This window comes from Oncorhynchus mykiss, chromosome 16 (genome assembly GCF_013265735.2).
Source record: "Oncorhynchus mykiss isolate Arlee chromosome 16, USDA_OmykA_1.1, whole genome shotgun sequence".
NCBI classification, from domain to species: domain Eukaryota; kingdom Metazoa; phylum Chordata; class Actinopteri; order Salmoniformes; family Salmonidae; genus Oncorhynchus; species Oncorhynchus mykiss.
The window spans coordinates 623,889-647,819 of NC_048580.1; the positions used below are offsets into that span (position 1 = coordinate 623,889).

General features: G+C 43.2%; 1 protein-coding gene across 4 annotated transcripts in view; it reads left to right on the top strand.

Moving 5' to 3' along the window:
- Nucleotides 1-23,931, top strand: part of LOC110517286 (signal-induced proliferation-associated 1-like protein 2) — a 317,547-nt gene that overhangs the window by 165,617 nt on the left and 127,999 nt on the right. For all 4 annotated transcript variants that reach the window (XM_036945905.1, XM_036945907.1, XM_036945906.1 and 1 more), the window contains exons 8-11: nt 301-475; nt 5,501-5,604; nt 17,886-18,043; nt 18,976-19,552. In XM_036945905.1, coding sequence (XP_036801800.1) covers nt 301-475; nt 5,501-5,604; nt 17,886-18,043; nt 18,976-19,552 — 1,014 coding nt within the window. The remainder of the gene's footprint in view (nt 1-300; nt 476-5,500; nt 5,605-17,885; nt 18,044-18,975; nt 19,553-23,931) is intronic.

Sequence of the window (23,931 nt, forward strand, 5' to 3'; positions counted from 1 at the left end):
AATGTTGCTGAGTTAATTAAAGCAGTTGTGCATGCAACAGTGGGCCAAAATTCCTCCACAGCGATATGACAGACTGATCAACGACTACAGGAAGTGGTTGGTTGGATTCGTTGCAGCTAAAGGTGTCACAACCAGTTATTGAGTGTACAGGATTTATTTTTCACACGGGGGGAATTGGGTGTTGCATAACTTTGTTGATTAAATAGGTAAACTAATTATCCATCTGATAACAATCAGTATCAACAATATGTAAAAAATGATGTACTATATATTCATCAATACGTTGTCTGTTTGTTTCAGTTGAGTTTCCAGCACAAGGTGGGGGTGCTGTACTGTAAGGCGGGCCAGAGTACAGAGGAGGAGATGTACAACAACCAATCAGCTGGTCCCGCCCTCGATGAGTTCCTCGACCTATTGGGACAGAGAGTGAAACTGAAGGGATTCACCAAGTACAGAGCACAGCTCGACAACAGGAGTAAGACTATATACGCACGCACATACATACACACACACACACACCAACGCACACAAATCGTACCGTGAGCATCTGTAGTACTGTAAATAATGCATGCCTGAGTCCCAAATTGCACCCTATTCCCCACATGGCACTGGTCAAAAGTCGTGCACTACGTAGGGAATAGGATGCAATTTGGAACTCAAAAAGGTATAATAGAAAGACGAGTCTTTAATACGAATGTCCTGTATGCCTCTTGTTGTGCTACACTGGCATGGTGTGTTTACCAACACGGTTTGTTTACCAGTACAGTTTGTTTACCATTACAGTTTGTTTACCATTACAGTTTGTTTACAATTACAGTTTGTTTACCATTACAGTTTGTTTAACATTACAGTTTGTTTACCAACACGGTTTGTTTACCATTACAGTTTGTTTACATTACAGTTTGTTTACCATTACAGTTTGTTTACCAACACGGTTTGTTTACCTTTACAGTTTGTTTACCAACACGGTTTGTTTACCTTTACAGTTTGTTCACCAACACGGTTTGTTTACCATTACAGTTTGTTTACCATTACAGTTTGTTTACCATCACAGTTTGTTTACCAACACGGTTTGTTTACCATTATGGTTTGTTTAAAAGTACAGCTGGTTAACATTATTGTTTGTTTACTATTACGATTAGTTTACCATTAAAGTTTGTATACTGTTACAATTTGTTTACCATTAGAGTTTGTATACTGTTACAGTTTGTTTACCATTAGAGTTTGTTTACCGTTACAGTTTGTTTACCATTATAGTTTGTTTACCATTACAGTTTGTTTACCATTACAGTTTGTTTACCATTACGGTTTGTTTACCGTTCCAGTTTGTTTACCATTACAGTTTGTTTACCATTACAGTTTGTTTACCATTACGGTTTGTTTACTGTTACAGTTTGTTTACCATTACAGTTTGTTTACCATTACAGTTTGTAATGGTACCGGTTTGTTTATGGTACCGGTTTGTTTACCATTACAGTTTGTTTACCATAACAGTTTTTTTTTACCATTACAGTTTGTTTACCATTACGGTTTGTTTACCATTACAGTTTGTTTACCATTACGGTTTGTTTACCATTACAGTTCGTTTACCAACAAGGTTTGTTCACCAACACGGTTTGTTTACCATTACAGTTTGTTTACCATTACGGTTTGTTTACCATTAGTTTGTTTACCATTACAGTTTGTTTACCATTACAGTTTGTTTACCATCACAGTTTGTCTACCAACACGGTTTGTTTACCATTATGGTTTGTTTAAACCGTAATTACGGTTTGTTTACCATTACGGTTTGTTTACTATAACAGTTTTTTTTTACCCTTACGGTTTGTTTACCATTACAGTTTGTTTACCATTACGGTTTGTTTACCATTACGGTTTGTTTACTATAACAGTTTTTTTTTACCATTACGGTTTGTTTACCATTACAGTTTGTTTACCATTACAGTTTGTTTACCATTACAGTTTGTTTACCATTACAGTTCGTTTACCATTACAGTTCGTTTACCATTACAGTTTGTTTACCATTATGGTTTGTTTACCATTACAGTTCGTTTTCCAACAAGGTTTTTTCACCAACACGGTTTGTTTACCATTACAGTTTGTTTACCAACACGGTTTGTTTACCATTACAGTTTGTTTACCATTACGGTTTGTTTACCATTACGGTTTGTTTACTATAACAGTTTTTTTTTACCATTACGGTTTGTTTACCATTACAGTTTGTTTACCATTACGGTTTGTTTACCATTACGGTTTGTTTACTATAACAGTTTTTTTTTACCATTACGGTTTGTTTACCATTACGGTTTGTTTACCATTACAGTTCGTTTTCCAACAAGGTTTTTTCACCAACACGGTTTGTTTACCATTACAGTTTGTTTACCAACACGGTTTGTTTACCATTACAGTTTGTTTACCATTACGGTTTGTTTACCATTAGTTTGTTTCCCATTAGTTTGTTTACCATTACAGTTTGTTTACCATTACAGTTTGTTTACCATCACAGTTTGTTTACCAACACGGTTTGTTTACCATTATGGTTTGTTTAAAAGTACAGCTGGTTAACATTATGGTTTGTTTACTATTACGATTAGTTTACCATTACGGTTTGTTTACCAACACGGTTTGTTTACCATTACAGTTTTTTTACCATTACAGTTTGTTTACCATTACAGTTTGTTTACCATTACGGTTTGTTTACCAACACGGTTTGTTTACCATTACAGTGTGTTTACCATTACAGTTTGTTTACCATTACTGTTTGTTTACCATTACAGTTTGTTTACCATTACTGTTTGTTTACCATTACAGTTTGTTTACCATTACAGTTTGTTTACCATTATAGTTTGTTCACCAACATGGTTTGTTTACCATTACGGTTTGTTTACTGTTACAGTTAGTTTACCATTACAGTTTGTTTACCATTACAGTTTGTAATGGTACCGGTTTGTTTATGGTACCGGTTTGTTTACAATTACAGTTTGTTTACCATAACAGGTTTTTTTTACCATTACAGTTTGTTTACCATTACAGTTTGTTTACCATTACGGTTTGTTTACCATTACAGTTTGTTTACCATTACAGTTTTTTTACCGTTACGGTTTGTTTACCATTATGGTTCGTTTACCATTACAGTTTGTTTACATTACAGTTTGTTTACCATTACAGTTTGTTTACCATTACGGTTTGTTTACCATTACAGTTTGTTTACCATTACGGTTTGTTTACCATTACAGTTTCTTTACCATTACAGTTTGTTTACCATTACGGTTTGTTCACCAACACAGTTTGTTTACCATTACAGTTTGTTTACCATTACAGTTTGTTTACCAACAAGGTTTGTTTACCATTACGGTTTGTTCACCAACACAGTTTGTTTACCATTACAGTTTGTTTAACATTACAGTTTGTTTACCATTACAGTTTGTTTACCATTACAGTTTGTTTAACATTACAGTTTTTTTACCATTACAGTTTGTTTACCATCACAGTTTGTTTACCAACACGGTTTGTTTACCATTATGGTTTGTTTAAAAGTACAGCTGGTTAACATTATGGTTTGTTACTATTACGATTAGTTTACCATTAAAGTTTGTATACTTTTACAGTTTGTTTACCATTAGAGTTTGTTTACCATGACAGTCTATTTACCATTAGAGTTTGTTTGCCACCATGGTTTGTTTACCATTACAGTTTGTATACTGTTACGGTTTGTTTACCATTACAGTTTGTTTACCATTACGGTTTGTTTACCATTACGGTTTGTTTACCATTACGGTTTGTTTACCGTTACAGTTTGTTTACCGTTACGGTTTGTTTACCATTACGGTTTGTTTACCATTACAGTTTGTTTACCATTACAGTTTGTTTACCATTACAGTTTGTTTACCATTACAGTTTGTTTAACATTACAGTTTTTTTACCATTACAGTTTGTTTACCATCACAGTTTGTTTACCAACACGGTTTGTTTACCATTATGGTTTGTTTAAAAGTACAGCTGGTTAACATTATGGTTTGTTACTATTACGATTAGTTTACCATTAAAGTTTGTATACTTTTACAGTTTGTTTACCATTAGAGTTTGTTTACCATGACAGTCTATTTACCATTAGAGTTTGTTTGCCACCATGGTTTGTTTACCATTACAGTTTGTATACTGTTACGGTTTGTTTACCATTACAGTTTGTTTACCATTACGGTTTGTTTACCATTACGGTTTGTTTACCATTACGGTTTGTTTACCGTTACAGTTTGTTTACCGTTACGGTTTGTTTACCATTACGGTTTGTTTACCATTACAGTTTGTTTACCATTACAGTTTGTTTACCATTACGGTTTGTTTACCATTACGGTTTGTTTACCATTATAGTTGGTTTACCATTACAGTTTTTTTACCATTACAGTTTGTTTACCATTACAGTTTGTTTACCATTACAGTTTGTTTACCATTACAGTTTGTTTACCATTACAGTTTGTTTACCAACACGGTTTGTTTACCATTACAGTTTGTTTACCGTAACGGTTTGTTTACAATAACGTTTTTTATACTGTTACGTTTTGTTTACCATTACGTGATGCTAGCACTAGGGTTTCAGCTCTTGCTTTCCTCCTATGTTTCAGCCTCCCTAGGGAGTTTTTGACCCTGAACACGCCCCTATATTACCTATTAGTGTAACATGACCCTGAACACGCCCCTATATTACCTATTAGTGTAATGTGACCCGGAACACGCCCCTATATTACCTATTAGTGTAACATGACCCTGAACACGCCCCTATATTACCTATTAGTGTAACATGACCCTGAACACGCCCCTATATTACCTATTAGTGTAATGTGACCCGGAACACGCCCCTATATTACCTATTAGTGTAATGTGACCCTGAACGCGCCCCTATATTACCTATTAGTGTAACGTGACCCTGAACACGCCCCAATATTACCTATTAGTGTAACGTGACCCTGAACACGCCCCTATAATACCTATTAGTGTAATGTGACCCTGAACACGCCCCTATAATACCTATTAGTGTAACGTGACCCTGAACACGCCCCTATAATACCTATTAGTGTAATGTGACCCTGAACACGCCTAAATATTACCTATTAGTGTAATGTGACCCTGAACACGCCTAAATATTACCTATTAGGGCGGCAGGGTAGCCTAGTGGTTAGAGCGTTGGACTAGTATCCGGAAGGTTGCAAGTTCAAACCCCCGAGCTGACAAGGTACAATTCTGTCATTCTGCCCCTGAACAGGCAGTTAACTCACTGTTCCTAGGCCGTCATTGAAAATAAGAATTTGTTCTTAACTGACTTGCCTAGTAAAATAAAGGTAAAAATGTTTGTGTAACTTGACCCTGTATTACCTATTGGTGTCATATTACCAACCCTTACTCTGACCATGACCTGATATGATCAATCTCTGTTGCAGTGGATTCAATGAACCTGTTTCTGTTGTGGAAATCTAGCCTCTCTGTCTGTCTGTTTCTCCTCTAGCTGACTCAACAGGAACCTACTCCCTGTACACCACCTATAAGGACTATGAACTGATGTTCCATGTGTCAACCCTGCTCCCCTACACCCCCAACAACAGACAACAGGTCAGTACCCTCCCTACACCCCAACAACAGACAACAGGTCAGTACCCTCCCTAAACCCCAACAACAGACAACAGGTCAGTAACCCCCCTACACCCCCAACAACACACAACAGGTCAGTACCCCCCCTACACCCCCAACAACAGACAACAGGTCAGTAACCCCCCTACACCACCAACAACACACAACAGGTCAGTACCCCCCCCACACCCCCAACAACAGACAACAGGTCACTAACCCCCCTACAACCCCAACAACAGACAACAGGTCAGTACCCCCCACCCCCCTACACCCCCAACAACAGACGGTCAGTACCCTCCCTAAACCCCAACAACAGACAACAGACAACAGGTCAGTACCCTCCCTAAACCCCAACAACACACAACAGGTCAGATACTGTGTGTCAGTAGGAGCAGACTGGTCCCTCCCCTTTAACATACCAGATACTGTGTGTCAGTAGAAGCAGACTGGTCCCTCCCATTTAACATACCAGATATTGTGTGTCAGTAGGAGCAGACTGGTCCCTCCCCTTTAACATACCAGATATTGTGTGTCAGTAGGAGCAGACTGGTCCCTCCCCTTTAACATACCAGATACTGTGTGTCAGTAGAAGCAGACTGGTCCCTCCCATTTAACATACCAGATATTGTGTGTCAGTAGGAGCAGACTGGTCCCTCCCCTTTAACATACCAGATACTGTATGTCAGTAGGAGCAGACTGGTCCCTCCCCTTTAACATACCAGATACTGTGTGTCAGTAGGAGAAGACTGGTCCCTCCCCTTTAATATACCAGATACTGTGTGTCATTAGGAGCAGACTGGTCCTGAGTTGCTCCTCTCTTCTATTTCCCAGATTTTTCCTTTAGAGCAGATCTTTTGTTTCATCTTCTGACAATCCTCTCTTAGAGCCTCGTTGCGTGTCGGTAATAACTGTGAGTGTTAGATTCTGAGTGTTACCATGACAACTGTGCCCTAGACATAAGTTGTTTGTTAATCAGTGTCCACTGGGTCCCAGACACCGTAGTGTGGTATTAGTCAGACATCGAGACTGTGGAAGGTCCTTCAGATCTTTACGTGTCACAATTAACATGTCAAATAACCCTATTTGATGTGTGAAATAACACATTTCTCTTCTATAATGTTGTGTGATGGCCAAGCCAAGTGCCACACTACATTCAGTATCACTGTCAAAGCTGTTTGTAAACAAGCTTACACACCTGTCCCTACTGATGTGTTTAGCATCAGTGTTAGGGGTAACGATAGAGTATTTAGGTTACGTTGTGGTAACAAGTAACTTAACGCATTCATTTTTCAACTTAAGTAATCAGTTAGTTACTTTTTCAAATAAGCAAATCATTACTTTTTAATATTATTTCCCAATTATATATTTTTTGTACCCCAAAAATGAAAATCCCTTCACCTAAGTTCAAGCTCTGCCTGTTTCTTCAAGAACGTTGTGGTGGGATGCTAGCTAGCTAGCAAGGTGGCAGAGACATCAATCAGCCTTCTCATCGTGGAAGTTTTCACAGTATTTAGTATTGGTAAAAGAAAAAGAGAAAAACACAATAATAAAATGCTAACTGAGCCTCGGGACTAAGCGCCTGTCAACTGAGAAGAACTCAACTATTAAGAAGCACCTTCAAGACGAGCACAGCTCCACAAGAGTGGTGCAGGACCAAGAGTGGTGCAGGACCAAGAGTGGTGCAGGACCAAGAGTGGTGCAGGACCAAGAGTGGTGCAGGACCAAGAGTGGTGCAGGACCAAGAGTGGTGCAGGAAGACCCACGCCAGCCAACTGCTGTTGATGCTGGAGGACGGTGCTTCTGCTCCAAAACAGAAGATTTCTGTTTGGCTAAACCTGTCACCTCGAGAGAACTGAATGAACTTGTAGCTGGCTATGTTTTGGAGGAGAGTCTCCATCTTTCTGTAAGATTATAAAGAAAATCCCTATGACATGTAACAGGAAGGGGACAGTGTCTGACAGGAAGACATTTGCTAGCTACCTTAACAAAGCGTATTAAGACAGAACGGCAAACACATTTTGATGGCTTGGAATACGTCTCAGTCACAGCTGACATGTGGACAGCACACAGCAAACGTTTTATCAGAATGACAGCCGACTGGATCCATCCCTCTACTTTGCTGGGATTGCAGAAGAGTCAGGGGAAAACACACATATGATATGATTGGCCTGAGTCAAAAACGGCTGATTCTAAGGATGAGGAAGAAGAGTCAGGGGAAAACACACATATGATATGATTGGCCTGAGTCAAAAATGGCTGATTCTGAGCATGAGGAAGAAGAGACGGGGGAAGATGTTACCTTTGCAGACTTAGATGCAGTGGTTACCGGTGGTGATGACATGGATTCTGACGAAGACGACAACCAACAGATTGTTCTCCCGCCACATCACTGGGGCGTGTCCCACACCCTCAATCTAAATACTGAACAAAAATGTCAACGCAACGAGCAACAATTTCAAAGATTTTACTGAGTTACAGTTCAAATATGGAAATCAGTCAATTGAAAGAAATTAGACCTTAATCCATGGATTTCACATGACTTGGCAGAATTAGATCGGCCTGGGAGGGCATAGTCCCACCCTCCCACTGGGGAGCCACAAAAGGGCTTTACCTACAAAAGCCCTCAGACGATCCCATAGGTGAAGAAGCTAGATGTGGAAGTCCTGGGCTGACGTGGTTAAACGTGGTGTGCTGTTGTGAGACCCGTTGAACTTACTGCCAAATTCTCTAAAACGACATTGGCGGTACCTAATGGTAGAGAAAGGAACATTCAGTGCTCTGGCAACAGCTCTGGTGGACATTCCTGCAGTCAGCATGCCAATTTCATGCTCCCTCAAAACTTGACACATCTGTGGCATTATGTTGTGTGACAAAACTGCACAATTTAGCGTCCCCACTAAACTCCCCCCAGCACAAGGTGCACTTGTGTAATGAGCATGCTGTTTATTCACCTTCTTGATATGCCACACCTGTCAGTTGGATGGATTATTTTAACAAGGATGTAAATAAAATTAAAATTAAATGTTATTTGTCACATGCGCTGAATACAGCAGGTGAAATGCTTACTTACAAGCCCTTAACCAACAATGCAGTTTTTAGAAAATACCCCAAAAAAGTAAGAGATAAAAATAACATAATTAATATTTGTACACAACATTTTAGAGCAATACGCTTTTTGTGCCTATGGAACATTTCTGGGATTTTTTTTTTCAGCTCATGAAACACGAGACCAACACTTTACATACTGTTTTTATATTTCTGTAAGCTGTATATCAAGTAATGACGTGGACAAATGGCTGACGGCATTAGCTGTGTACAGGTGCACCACATGAAAGTCCTCGGCCCTGTGGACCAAGGTTAGTGAATCCACGGTGGCATCGGAGAGCTTGGAGGAATATAGTAGAAAGGTTCTGGTACCTTCTACAACCAGGTGCCCTGTGCAGGGTCCATCACATACCCATAGCGGAGATGAGTGACCTCTGCACCAGACTGGACATCAAGTGCTTCACAGACAGAGAATACCAGTTCCTGATAGAGTGGTGTCTAGTACTGAATCCGCTCTCCATGACCTTGGATATCCTTCAAGGGGAAGACGACTGCCTTTATGATATTCTAGAGCCCAAATGAACCGTCTGGCTGTGCCGGGTGGAGATTATAACAGAACATGGCCAAGATGTTCAAATGTTCATACAGTAAATGACCAGCATGGTCAAATAATAATAATCACAGTAGTTGTCGAGGGTGCAACAGGTCAGCACCTCAGGAGTAAATGTCAGTTGGCTCTTCATAGCTGATCTCTACCGCTCCTGCTGGCTCTAGAGAGTTGAAAACAGCAGGATCAAGCAGATGTCTTCAAAAGTCAACACTCCAACACCACCCAGTGCGCCTGTGGATAGATATTTCAGCCTTGGGAGTCTCGTCCTGACTGCACAGAGGAACGGGCTCTCTGACAGAGACTTTGGAGGAAAGCAGTGAAATATCTGTCAGGTCAGGTTTGAATGTCATTGGCTGACTGTTTTATGATGACTGTCTAATGTGTAGGTCTATGTTTTCCTTTTGAAAAGGCCTATTGATGTTGTTATCTTTCAGGTGAAAGGCCTATTGCTGTTGTTATCTTTCAGGTGAAAGGTCTATTGATGTTGTTATCTTTCAGGTGAAAGGTATATTGCTGTTGTTATCTTTCAGGTGAAAGGTCTATTGCTGTTGTTATCTTTCAGGTGAAAGGCCTATTGCTGCTGTTATCTTTCAGGTGAAAGGCCTATTGCTGTTGTTATCTTTCAGGTGAAAGGCCTATTGATGTTGTTATCTTTCAGGTGAAAGGCCTATTGCTGCTGTTATCTTTCAGGTGAAAGGTCTATTGATGTTGTTATCTTTCAGGTGAAAGGTCTATTGATGTTGTTATCTTTCAGGTGAAAGGTCTATTGATGTTGTTATCTTTCAGGTGAAAGGCCTATTGCTGCTGTTATCTTTCAGGTGAAAGGTCTATTGATGTTGTTATCTTTCAGGTGAAAGGTCTATTGCTGTTGTTATCTTTCAGGTGAAAGGCCTATTGATGTTGTTATCTTTCAGGTGAAAGGCCTATTGATGTTGTTATCTTTCAGGTGAAAGGCCTATTGATGTTGTTATCTTTCAGGTGAAAGGCCTATTGATGTTGTTATCTTTCAGGTGAAAGGTCTATTGATGTTGTTATCTTTCAGGTGAAAGGCCTATTGATGTTGTTATCTTTCAGGTGAAAGGCCTATTGCTGTTGTTATCTTTCAGGTGAAAGGTCTATTGATGCTGTTATCTTTCAGGTGAAAGGCCTATTGATGTTGTTATCTTTCAGGTGAAAGGCCTATTGATGTTGTTATCTTTCAGGTGAAAGGTCTATTGATGTTGTTATCTTTCAGGTGAAAGGTCTATTGCTGTTATCTTTCAGGTGAAAGGTCTATTGCTGTTATCTTTCAGGTGAAAGGCCTATTGCTGTTGTTATCTTTCAGGTGAAAGGCCTATTGATGTTGTTATCTTTCAGGTGAAAGGTCTATTGATGTTGTTATCTTTCAGGTGAAAGGTCTATTGCTGTTATCTTTCAGGTGAAAGGTCTATTGATGTTGTTATCTTTCAGGTGAAAGGCCTATTGCTGTTATCTTTCAGGTGAAAGGTCTATTGATGTTGTTATCTTTCAGGTGAAAGGTCTATTGATGTTGTTATCTTTCAGGTGAAAGGCCTATTGCTGCTGTTATCTTTCAGGTGAAAGGTCTATTGATGTTGTTATCTTTCAGGTGAAAGGTCTATTGATGTTGTTATCTTTCAGGTGAAAGGTCTATTGCTGCTGTTATCTTTCAGGTGAAAGGCCTATTGATGTTGTTATCTTTCAGGTGAAAGGCCTATTGCTGCTGTTATCTTTCAGGTGAAAGGTCTATTGATGTTGTTATCTTTCAGGTGAAAGGTCTATTGCTGCTGTTATCTTTCAGGTGAAAGGTCTATTGCTGTTGTTATCTTTCAGGTGAAAGGCCTATTGATGTTGTTATCTTTCAGGTGAAAGGTCTATTGCTGTTATCTTTTGTTGTATGTTTTCAAGTCGTCGCCCAGTTTCTTACAGAAACACATTTATAAATAAAGAACTGTAAAGGAGATGTTGCATCTGTCATTATTACTTGAGTTTGCATATTCATAACCTTAACCCAGAGGTATACATAACCATAACCCAGACGTATACATAACCATAACCCAGACCTATACATAACCATAACCCAGAGGTATACATAACCATAACCCAGAGATATACATAACAATAACCCAGAGATATACATAACCATAACCCAGACCTATACATAACCATAACCCAGAGATATACATAACCATAACCCAGAGATATACATAACCATAACCCAGAGATATACATAACCATGACCCAGAGCTATACATAACCATAACTCAGACATATACATAACCATAACCAAAACCCAGAGCTATACATAACCATAACCATAACCCAGATTATACATAACCATAACCCAGAGCTATACATAACCATAACAATAACCCAGACCTATACATAACCATAACCCAGAGCTATACATAACCATAACAATAACCCAGACCTATACATAACCATAACCCAGACCTATACATAACCATAACCCAGACCTATACATAACCATAACCATAACCCAGACCTATACATAACCATAACCCAGACCTATACATAACCATAACCATAACCCAGAGCTATACATAACCATAACCCAGACCTATACATAACCATAACCCAGAGATATACATAACCATAACCCAGAGATATACATAACCATAACCCAGACCTATACATAACCATAACCATAACCCAGAGCTATACATAACCATAACCCAGACCTATACATAACCATAACCCAGAGATATACATAACCATGACCCAGAGCTATACATAACCATAACCCAGAGCTATACATAACCATAACCCAGACCTATACATAACCATAACCATAACCCAGACCTATACATAACCATAACCCAGACCTATACATAACCATAACCATAACCCAGACCTATACATAACCATAACCATAACCCAGACCTATACATAACCATAACCATAACCCAGACCTATACATAACCATAACCCAGACCTATACATAACCATAACCATAACCCAGAGCTATACATAACCATAACCATAACCCAGACCTATACATAACCATAACCATAACCCAGACCTATACATAACCATAACCATAACCCAGAGCTATACATAACCATAACCCAGAGCTATACATAACCATAACCATAACCCAGAGCTATACATAACCATAACCCAGAGCTATACATAACCATAACCCAGACCTATACATAACCATAACCATAACCCAGAGCTATACATAACCATAACCATAACCCAGACCTATACATAACCATAACCATAACCCAGACCTATACATAACCATAACCCAGAGCTATACATAACCATAACCATAACCCAGAGATATACATAACCATAACCCAGACCTATACATAACCATAACCCAGACCTATACATAACCATAACCCAGACCTATACATAATCAGAACCAGATTTATACATAACCATAACTCAGAGCTACAGTACCAGTCAAAAGTTTGGACACACCTACCCATCCAAAGTTTTTTTATTTATTTATTTGTTACTATTTTCTACATTGTTGAATAATAGTGAAGACATCAAAACTATGAAATAACACATATGAAATCATGTAGTAACCCCCCCCCCTCAAAAAAGTGTTAAATGAATCAAAATATATTTGAGATTCTTCAAAGTAGCTACCCTTTGCCTTGATGACATTTTGCACACTCTTGGCATTCTATCAACCAGCTTCACCTGGAATGCTTTTCCAACAGTCTTAGAGGAGTTCCCACATATGCTGAGCACTTGTTAGTTGTTTTTCCTTCAATCTGTGGTCCAACTCATCCCGAAGCATCTCAATTGGGTTGAGGTCGGGGGATTGTTGAGGCCAGGTCATCTGAGGCAGCACTCCATCCCTCTCCTTCTTGGTCAAATAGCCCTTACACAGCCTGGCGGTGTGTTGGGTCATTGTCCTGTTGAAAAAAAAATGATAGTCCCACCAATGCAGACCAGATGGGATGGCGTATCACTGCAGAGTGCTGTGGTAGCCATGCTGGTTAAGTGCGCCTTCATTTCTAAATAAATCACTGACAGTGTCACCAGCAAAGCACCCCCAATCACACCTCCTCCTCCATGCTTCACGGTGGGAACCACACATGCGGAGATAATCCGTTCAACTACTCTGTGCCTCACAAAGACACAGTGGTTGGAACCAAAAATCTCATCAGACCGAAGGACAGATTTCCACCGGTCTAATGTTCATTGCACGTGTTTCTTGGCCCAAGCAAGTCTCTTCTTCTTATTGGTGTCCTTTAGTAGTTGTTTATTTGCAGAAATTGGACCTTGATTCAGGTTTCCTCTGAACAGTTGATGTTGAGATGTGTCTGTTACTTGAGCTCTGTGAAGCATTTATTTGGGCTGCAATCTGAGGTGCAGCTAACTCTAATGAACTTATCCTCTGCAGCAGGTAACTGGGTCTTCCTTTCCTCTGGTGGTCCTCATGAGAGACAGTTTCATCATAGCACTTGATGGTTTTTGTGACTGCACTTGAATAAACTTTCCTAGTTCTTGAAATGTTCCATATTGACTGACTGTCATGTCTTAAAGTAATGATGGACTGTCGTTTCTCTTTGCTTATTTGAGCTGTTCTTGCCATAATATGGACTTGGTCTTTTACCAAATAGGGCTATCATCTGTATACCACCCCTACCTTGTCACAACACAACTGATTGGCTCAAACGCATTAAGGATAGAAATTCCACAAATTCACTTTTAACAAGGCACACCTGTTAAATGAAATGCATTCCAGGTGACTACCTCATGAAGCTGGTTGAGAGAATGGCAAGATTGTGCAAAGCTTGCTGCAGCTTTAGCTCATTTGGAAAAAACTGTGAAATGCAGTGAAAACCAACGTGCTGCAAACTTTCTTAAATGTTTTGTCAGCTGTGCTTGTTTTGTTGACATGTTTAGTTTAGTTTAGTTCACTGCTGCTCCTACGGCACTAATCTGGTGAGCACCTTAGGAGCTCCGTCCAGGCAAGGCATTTAATTGGTTTGACGTGTTCTGAGGCATCGGGTTCCTACCCCTCTTCAACTACCGTCCTATAGGTTTACACTCCAACCCTGTTCCTGGAGAACTACTGTCCTATAGGTTTACACGCCAACCCTGTTCCTGGAGAACTACTGTCCTATAGGTTTACACGCCAACCCTGTTCCCGGAGAACTACTGTCCTATAGGTTTACACTCCAACCCTGTTCCTGGAGAACTACCGTCCTATAGGTTTACACTCCAACCCTGTTACTGGAGAACTACCGTCCTATAGGTTTACACGCCAACCCTGTTCCCGGAGAACTACTGTCCTATAGGTTTACACTCCAACCCTGTTCCTGGAGAACTACCGTCCTATAGGTTTACACTCCAACCCTGTTCCTGGAGAACTACCGTCCTATAGGTTTACACTCCAACCCTGTTCCTGGAGAACTACCGTCCTATAGGTTTACACTCCAACCCTGTTCCTGGAGAACTACCGTCCTATAGGTTTACACTCCAACCCTGTTCCTGGAGAACTACTGTCCTATAGGTTTACACACCAACCCTGTTCCTGGAGAACTACCATTCAGTAGTAATCTAACCTAATCTATTGCACCCAATCTTTCTCTCCTCCTCTCTTCTTTCTCCTCCTCCTCTCTTCTTCCCCTCCTCCTCTCTTCTTTCCCTCCTCCTCTCTTCTTCCCCCCCTCCTATCCTTCTTCCCCCTCCTCTCCTTCTTCCCCCTCCTCCCCTTCTTTCCCTCCTCCTCTCTTCTTTCCCCTCCTCCTCTCTTCTTCCCCTCCTCCTCTCTTCTTTCCCTCCTCCTCTCTTCTTTCCCTCCTCCTCTCTTCTTTCCCTCCTCCTCTCTTCTTTCCCTCCTCCTCTCTTCTTCCCCTCCTCCTGTCTTCTTTCCCCTCCTCTTCTTTCCCTCCTCCTCCCCTTCTTTCCCTCCTCCTCTCTTCTTTCCTCTCCCCTTCTTTCCCTCCTCCACTCTTCTTTCCCCTCCTCCTCTCTTCTTCCCCTCCTCCACTCTTCTTCCCCTCCTCCTCTCTTCTTTCCCTCCTCCTCTCTTCTTCCCCTCCTCCTCTCTTCTTCCCCTCCTCCTCTCTTCTTTCCCTCCTCCTTTCTTCTTTCCCCTCCCCTTCTTTCCCTCCTCCTCTCTTCTTTTCCTCCTCCTCTCTTCTTTCCCCTCCCCTTCTTCCCCTCCTCCTCTCTTCTTTCCCATCCTCCTCTCTTCTTCCCCTCCTCCTCTCTTCTTCCCCTCCTCCTCTCTTCTTTCCCTCCTCCTCTCTTCTTTCGCCTCCTCCTTTCTTCTTTCCCCTCCTCCTCTCTTCTTTCCCTCCTCCTCTCTTCTTTCCCTCCTCCTCTCTTCTTCCCCTCCTCCTTTCATTTTTCCCCTCCTCCACTCTTCTTTCCCCTCCTCCTCTCTTCTTTTCCTCCTCCTCTCTTCTTTCCCTCCTCCTCTCTTCTTTCCCCTCCCCTCCTCTTCTTTCCCTCCTCCTCTCTTCTTTCCCTCCTCCTCTCTTCTTCCCCTCCTCCTCTCTTCTTTCCCCTCCTCTTCTCTTCTTTTCCTCCTCCTCTCTTCTTTCCCCTCCTCCTCTCTTCTTTCCCTCCTCCTCTCTTCTTTCCCCTCCCCCTCTCTTCTTTCCCTCCTCCTCCTCTTCTTTCCCTCCTCCTCTCTTCTTTCCCTCCTCCTCTCTTCTTTCCCTCCTCCTCTCTTCTTCCCCTCCTCCTCTCTTCTTTCCCCTCCTCTTCTCTTCTTTCCCTCCTCCTCTCTTCTTCCCCTCCTCCTCTCTTCTTTCCCCTCCTCTTCTCTTCTTTCCCTCCTCCTCTCTTCTTTCCCCTCCTCCTCTCTTCTTTCCCTCCTCCTCCTCTTCCTTCCCCTCCTCCTCTCTTCTTTCCCCTCCTCCTCTCTTCTTTCCCTCCCCCTCCTCTTCTTTCCCTCCTCCTCTCTTCTTTCCCTCCTCTTCTCTTCTTTCCCTCCTCTCTTCTTTCCCCTCCTCCTCTCTTCTTTCCCTCCTCCTCCTCTTCTTTCCCCTCCTCCTCTCTTCTTTCCCCTCCTCTCTTCTTTCCCTCCTCCTCCTCTTCTTTCCCTCCTCCTCTCTTCTTTCCCTCCTCCTCTCTTCTTTCCCCTCCTCCTCTCTTCTTTCCCTCCTCCTCCTCTTCTTACCCTCCTCCTCTCTTCTTTCCCTCCTCCTCTCTTCTTTCCCTCCTCCTCTCTTCTTCCCCTCCTCCTTTCATTTTTCCCCTCCTCCACTCTTCTTTCCCCTCCTCCTCTCTTCTTTCCCTCCTCCTCTCTTCTTTCCCTCCTCCTCTCTTCTTTTCCCTCCCCTCCTCTTCTTTCCCTCCTCCTCTCTTCTTTCCCTCCTCCTCTCTTCTTCCCCTCCTCCTCTCTTCTTTCCCCTCCTCTTCTCTTCTTTCCCTCCTCCTCTCTTCTTTCCCCTCCTCCTCTCTTCTTTCCCTCCTCCTCCTCTTCTTTCCCCTCCTCCTCTCTTCTTTCCCCTCCTCCTCTCTTCTTTCCCTCCTCCTCCTCTTCTTTCCCTCCTCCTCTCTTCTTCCCCTTGTCCTCTCTTCTTTCCCCTCGTCCTCTCTTCTTTCCCCTCCTCCTCTCTTCTTTCCCTCCTCCTCCTCTTCTTTCCCCTCCTCCTCTCTTCTTTCCCCTCCCCTTCTTTCCCCTCCTCTCTTCTTTCCCCTCCCCTTCTTTCCCCCCTCCTCTCCTTCTTCCCCCTCCTCTCCTTCTTCCCCCTCCTCTCCTTCTTCCCCCTCCTCCCCTTCTTTCCCCCCTCCTCTCCTTCTTCCCCCTCCTCTCCTTCTTCCTCCTCCTCCCCTTCTTTCCCCCCTCCTCTCCTTCTTCCCCCTCCTCTCCTTCTTCCCCCTCCTCTCCTTCTTCCCCCTCCTCCCCTTCTTTCCCCCCTCCTCTCCTTCTTCCCCCTCCTCCCCTTCTTTCCCCCCTCCTCTCCTTCTTCCCCCTCCTCTCCTTCTTCCCCCTCCTCTCCTTCTTCCCCCTCCTCCCCTTCTTTCCCCCCTCCTCTCCTTCTTCCCCCTCCGCTCTTCTTTCCCCTCCTCTTTTTTCCCTCCACCCTCCCCAATCCACCTCTTAATCTTCCTTGTTTACCCTGTCTGTTACCCCTCAGCACCTCTCCATGGCAACTATCAGCACCTCTCCATGGCAACCACTCTATCAGGTTAACTGTCAGTTCCCTGTGTGATTAATAAATCCCCATGATTATGGAGATGTAGAATATTGCATTCTGGGATCCTTTCTCCAACTTGTGTCATCTTCCTTCAGGTGTCACTGTCTGGGCAACCGGCAAAGTCATAAACCCTGACCATTTCTACCATTTCACCTCTTAATAAATCCCAACATTAAAATAACACCCAAATAATTGTTTTGTTTTACATGAATAACACTCCCTCTCTCTCTCTCTCTCTCCCTCTCTCTCTCTCTCTCTCTCTCTCTCTCTCTCTCTCTCCCTCTCTCTCTCTCTCCACCTCCCCCCTCTCTCTCTCTCTCTCTCCCTCTCTCTCTCTCTCTCTCTCTCTCCCTCTCTCTCTCTCTCTCTCCCTCTCTCTCTCTCTCCACCTCCCCCCTCTCTCTCTCTCTACCTTCCCCCTCTCTCTCTCTCTCTCCCCCTCTCTCTTTTTCTCCCCACAGCTCCTGAGGAAGAGGCACATAGGGAACGACATTGTGACCATTGTGTTTCAGGAACCGGGAACTCTGCCCTTCACCCCTAAAAACATCCGCTCACACTTCCAACACGTCTTTGTCATCGTCAAGGTCCACAACCCCTGTACTGAGAACGTCTGCTACAGGTACACACACAACCCCTGTACTGAGAACATCTGTTACAGGTACACACACACACACACACACACACACACACACACACACACACACACACACACACACACACACAGGGGAGGATGGATAACAGCAGATTAAACAGGGGAGGTGGAGGAGGAGGGAGGAACGAGCAGAGGGGTGGAAGCACATGTAACATACTGTAGGTAACGTCGCCTTAAGATGCCAATTACAGAAACACCACACTTCAGGCCATGGAATTTTTTTTAGTAAACTAAGTAACACATCGATTATGGCATCGACTAAGCTATTCTTAGTAGTAACACCCTCCAGACCGTTCAGAAAATTGATGGCTCATCCAACGCATAACTCTCTCTGACGATTAGACCACAGGGGTCTGGAAAAGTAGTGCACTACTCTATGTAGAGACATTAGGGACATTAGGGACTGTCCGACAATAGTATTCACTCTGTCTGTTAATGCTTCTCTGCGTTTTTTTTTTGTGTTTTGAAATGTCACGACTACACAGTAATGTCTGGAAATCCCTAGGAGCCATCATGACTCCACAGTAATGTCTGGAAATCACTAGGAGCCATCATGACTCCACAGTAATGTCTGGAAATCACTAGGAGCCATCATGACTCTACAGTAATGTCTGGAAATCACTAGGAGCCATCACAACTCCACAGTAATGTCTGGAAATTACTAGGAGCCATCATGACTCCACAGTAATGTCTGGAAATCACTAGGAGCCATCACAACTCCACAGTAATGTCTGGAAATCACTAGGAGCCATCATGACTCCACAGTAATGTCTGGAAATCACTAGGAGCCATCACAACTCCACAGTAATGTTTAGAAATCACTAGGATAGTTTGAAATAACTCCGTCCTCTCTTTTTCGCTCTCTCTCTATCTTTCCTCTCTCTCACTCCCCTCTACAGCGTTGCTGTCTCTCGTTCTAAAGACGTCCCTCTGTTCGGCCCTCCAATCCCCAAGGCAGTGACCTTCCCCAAGTCCGCTGTGTTCCGAGACTTCCTATTGGCCAAGGTCATCAATGGGGAGAACGCCGCCCACAAATCTGAGAAGTTCCGTGCCATGGCAACCAGAACACGCCAGGAGTACCTCCGCGACCTGGCCGAGAACTTTGTGTCCACGGCGACCATGGACTCGGCTGTGAAGTTCAGTTTCATCACACTGGGAGCCAAGAAGAAAGAGAAGGCCAAACCTCGTGAAGACGCTCACCTGTTCTCTGTCGGCGCTATCACCTGGTCCGTCACCGCACGGGACTTTGGCCAATCAGCAGACGTGGACTGTCTCTTGGGCGTGTCCAACGAGTTCATCATTTTAATAGAGGAGCAGTCTAAGAATGTGGTCTTCAACTGTTCCTGTCGTGATGTCATCGGATGGACATCTGGGATTATTAGCATCAAGATCTTCTACGAGAGAGGAGAGTGTGTGCTGTTGTCTGCTCAGGATGGCTGTGAAGAAGATATACGAGAAATGGTGCAGAGACTAGAGGTAATTAATCTGGGTTAGGGTCAGGGGTTAGGGTCAGAGGTCAGGTTAGGATTATTGTTCACTTATCTCTTCTATTTCCATGTTTCAGTATGAATGGAGTATCTCACATTTGACCAAAGGTGATTTGGAGAAAGAAATCAGTGATATATGGAATTAATTAGATTAACAAAGAACAATATATGTTCACTGTCAAGGGTCTGGTCTATTTCCAGTTGGCTTTATCAAACCAACAGCCATTCTCTGCCAGCCCCCCACCTCTTCACCCCCCTTTAGAGGAGGTCAACCGTTCACATATCAGAAGAAAAGGTTGGTTTGTTCTGCTGGATGTAGTCTCAGCACTTGGCCTCTTGATAAATGTGTTGAAGATGACTATTAAGCAGGATTAAGTTGTACCTTCTTACTGTAGGGAACCGGTACCTGTTGTCAACAGTGTGTTTCCTCCCTAGGTGTGTCCTGTTTGAACACCTCCTGTTAGAGCATTACCTTGTGCTTCCTTTCTCCTTCTTTCTATCCTTACTTATTAGTTGTTTTCCTCTAGGCCCTTTAGTGTTTTGAGTGTGATCCCTGTGCTTGTAGCTATGTCAACGAAATGACTAACGTACACCTTTACACCAGTCTATTAAGCCTTGTGTGTTTCATGCCAACCCAACATCCCAGATGTAGGCTTTACATGTACAGCTCGCCCGGTCTCTCCTTTCCTGTGCCATCCTTGGTCTCTCTTCTCCTGTGCCATCCTTGGTCTCTCTTCTCCTGTGCCATCCTTGGTCTCTCTTCTCCTGTGCCATCCTTGGTATCTCCTCTCCTGTGCCATCCTTGGTCTCTCCTCTCCTGTGCCATCCTTGGTCTCTCTTCTCCTGTGCCATCCTTGGTCTCTCTTCTCCTGTGCCATCCTTGGTCTCTCTTCTCCTGTGCCATCCTTGGTCTCTCCTCTCCTGTGCCATCCTTGGTCTCTCCTCTCCTGTGCCATCCTTGGTCTCTCTTCTCCTGTGCCATCCTTGGTCTCTCTTCTCCTGTGCCATCCTTGGTCTCTCCTCTCCTGTGCCATCCTTGGTCTCTCTTCTCCTGTGCCATCTTTGGTCTCTCTTCTCCTGTGCCATCCTTGGTCTCTCCTCTCCTGTGCCATCCTTGGTCTCTCCTCTCCTGTGCCATCATTGGTCTCTCTTCTCCTGTGCCATCCTTGGTCTCTTTTCTCCTGTGCCACCCGTGCCATCCTTGGTCTCTCTTCTCCTGTGCCATCCTTGGTCTCTCCTCTCCTGTGCCATCCTTGGTCTCTCTTCTCCTGTGCCATCCTTGGTCTCTCTTCTCCTGTGCCATCCTTGGTCTCTCTTCTCCTGTGCCATCCTTGGTCTCTCCTCTCCTATGCCATCCTTGGTTTCTCCTCTCCTGTGACATCCTTGATCTCTCTTTTCCTGTGCCATCCTTTGTCTGTCTTCTCCTGTGCCATCCTTTGTCTCTCTTCTCCTGTGCCATCCTTGGTCTCTCTTCTCCTGTGCCATCATTGGTCTCTCTTCTCCTGTGCCATCCTTGGTCTCTCCTCTCCTATGCCATCCTTGGTCTCTCCTCTCCTGTGACATCCTTGATCTCTCTTTTCCTGTGCCATCCTTTGTCTCTCTTCTCCTGTGCCATCCTTTGTCTCTCTTCTCCTGTGCAATCCTTGGTCTCTCTTCTCCTGTGCCATCCTTGGTCTTTCTTCTCCTGTGCCATCCTTGGTCTCTCTTCTCCTGTGCCATCCTTGGTCTCTCCTCTCCTATGCCATCCTTGGTCTCTCTTCTCCTGTGCCATCCTTGGTCTCTCCTCTCCTATGCCATCCTTGGTCTCTCCTCTCCTGTGCCATCCTTGGTCTCTCCTCTCCTATGCCATCCTTGGTCTCTCCTCTCCTATGCCATCCTTGGTCTCTCTTCTCCTGTGCCATCGTTGGTCTCTCCTCTCCTATGCCATCCTTAGTCTCTCCTCTCCTATGCCATCCTTAGTCTCTCCTCTCCTATGCCATCCTTGGTCTCTCCTCTCCTATGCCATCCTTAGTCTCTCCTCTCCTATGCCGTCCTTAGTCTCTCCTCTCCTATGCCATCCTTAGTCTCTCCTCTCCTATGCCATCCTTAGTCTCTCCTCTCCTATGCCATCCTTAGTCTCTCCTCTCCTGTGCCATCCTTGGTCTCTCCTCTCCTATGCCATCCTTGGTCTCTCTTCTCCTGTGCCATCCTTGGTCTCTCCTCTCCTATGCCATCCTTGGTCTCTCCTCTCCTGTGCCATCCTTGGTCTCTCTTCTCCTGTGCCATCCTTGGTCTCTCCTCTCCTGTGCCATCCTTGGTCTCTCCTCTCCTATGCCATCATTGGTCTCTCCTCTCCTGTGCCATCCTTGGTCTCTCCTCTCCTGTGCCATCCTTGGTCTCTCTTCTCCTGTGCCATCCTTGGTTGCAAACCGTAGTCTGGCTTTTTTATGGTTGTTTTGGAGCAGTGGCTTCTTCCTTGCTGAAAGGCCTTTCAGGTTATGTGGATATAGGACTTGTTTTTACTCGGGATATAGATACTTGTTTACGTGTTTCCTCCAGCATCTTCACAAGGTCCTTTGCTGTTGTTCTGGGATTGATTTGCACTTTTCGCACCAAAGTAAGTTCATCTCTAGGAGACAGAACGCTTCTCCTTCCTGAGCGGTATGACAGCTGTGTGGTCCCATGGTGTTTATAGTTGCGCACTATTGTTTGTACAGATGAACGTGGTACCTTCAGGTGTTTGGAAATTGCTCCCAAGGATGAACCAGACTTGTGGAGGTCTACAATTATGTTTGATGTTACCATGATGTCAAGCAAGGAGGCACTGCGTTTGAAGGTAGGCCTTGAAATACATCCACAGGTACAATTCCAATTGACTCAAATTATGTCAATTAGCCTATCAGAAGCTTCTAAAGCCATTACATAATTTTCTGGAATTTTCCAAGCTGTTTAAAGGCTCAGTCAACTTAGCGTATGTAAACTTCTGACCCACTGGAATTGTGATTCAGTGAATTATAAGTGAAATAATTTCTCTGTAAAAAATTGTTGGAAAAATTAGTTGTGTCATGCACAAAGTAGATGTCCTAAGCGACTTGCCAAAACTATGGTTTGTTAACAAGAAATGTGTGGAGTGGTTGAAAAAACAGTTTTAATGACTCCAACCTAAGTGTATTTAAACGTACAACTTCAACTGTATCACCAAAACATGACACCCCCTCTGTATTCAAGAGCATGTCTCACCGATGGCGCAACACCTCACATTAGGTCAAATAGGGTCTAGGCTACAACATATGCAAATATCAGATTTTTCTTGTTTTAAGACGTCTGGGGTAAAAAAAAACTATTATAAAAAAAATAAAATTCAAGAAATTGTCAAATAGTTTGACAAGCTATTTCAGCTTTTAAATGATATCAAACTCAGCTGTTTTTATTTTCCAGTGATGAAGACATGGATGTATCATGATATTGTGGGGTATGCGAAGAAAATCAACTTCGAGAACTTAATCTCTTGAATGTTCTGACATTCAGGTGCAAAGAGTCCCTTCCTGAACACTTCCACAAATATGTGGGTTTCCTTCAAATCAAAAGGGGTCACCAAGGGATTGAAATCAAATGGATTTACACTGCTTCGATTTTATGGCGATTTTCTGTTCCAAACATATTGCTCGCTATCCTGTATGTCTGCTGCAGAGAGACAAGAAGAGAACCATCGGAAAACAAGCTTTGATCAGTCATGGAAAGGAAAGTGATGAAAACATGTTGGCTGACTATTTAAAAACAAGATGGAGAACAAGCTATAGGAGTTCTGGCTCAGGTAAGGCCAACTAGCGGCAGCTAACCCTACCTAGCAAAAATATTTGGAGACAAAGTATCGATATAATATCATTCCAAAAAATATTGTCATATGTAAGTGTATAGATTTTTCCCCCGTCACTACAGATTGGCAGTCAGACACTTAGCATTTGTGTTTTCATGATTACAAACATTAAAGCGTGTGACTAGGGTGGGCATTCTAGTTTCTTTATTTCTATGTTTTCTGTTTCTATGTTTTGGCCGGGTATGGTTCTCAATCAGGGACAGCTGTCTATCGTTGTCTCTGATTTTGAATCATACTTAGGCAGCCTGTTTTTCCACCTTACTTGTGGGTAGTTGTCTGTGTTAGTGGCCTGTAGAGCCCTACTCAGCTTCACGGTCGGTTTGTTGTTTCTTGTTTTTGTTGGCGACATTCAAAATAAAAGGAAATGTACGCTCACCACGCTGCACCTTGGTCCGGTCATTTCCCTCACCACGCTGCACCTTGGTCCGGTCATTTCCCTCACCACGCTGCACCTTGGTCCGGTCATTTCCCTCACCACGTTGCACCTTGGTCCGGTCATTTCCCTCACCACG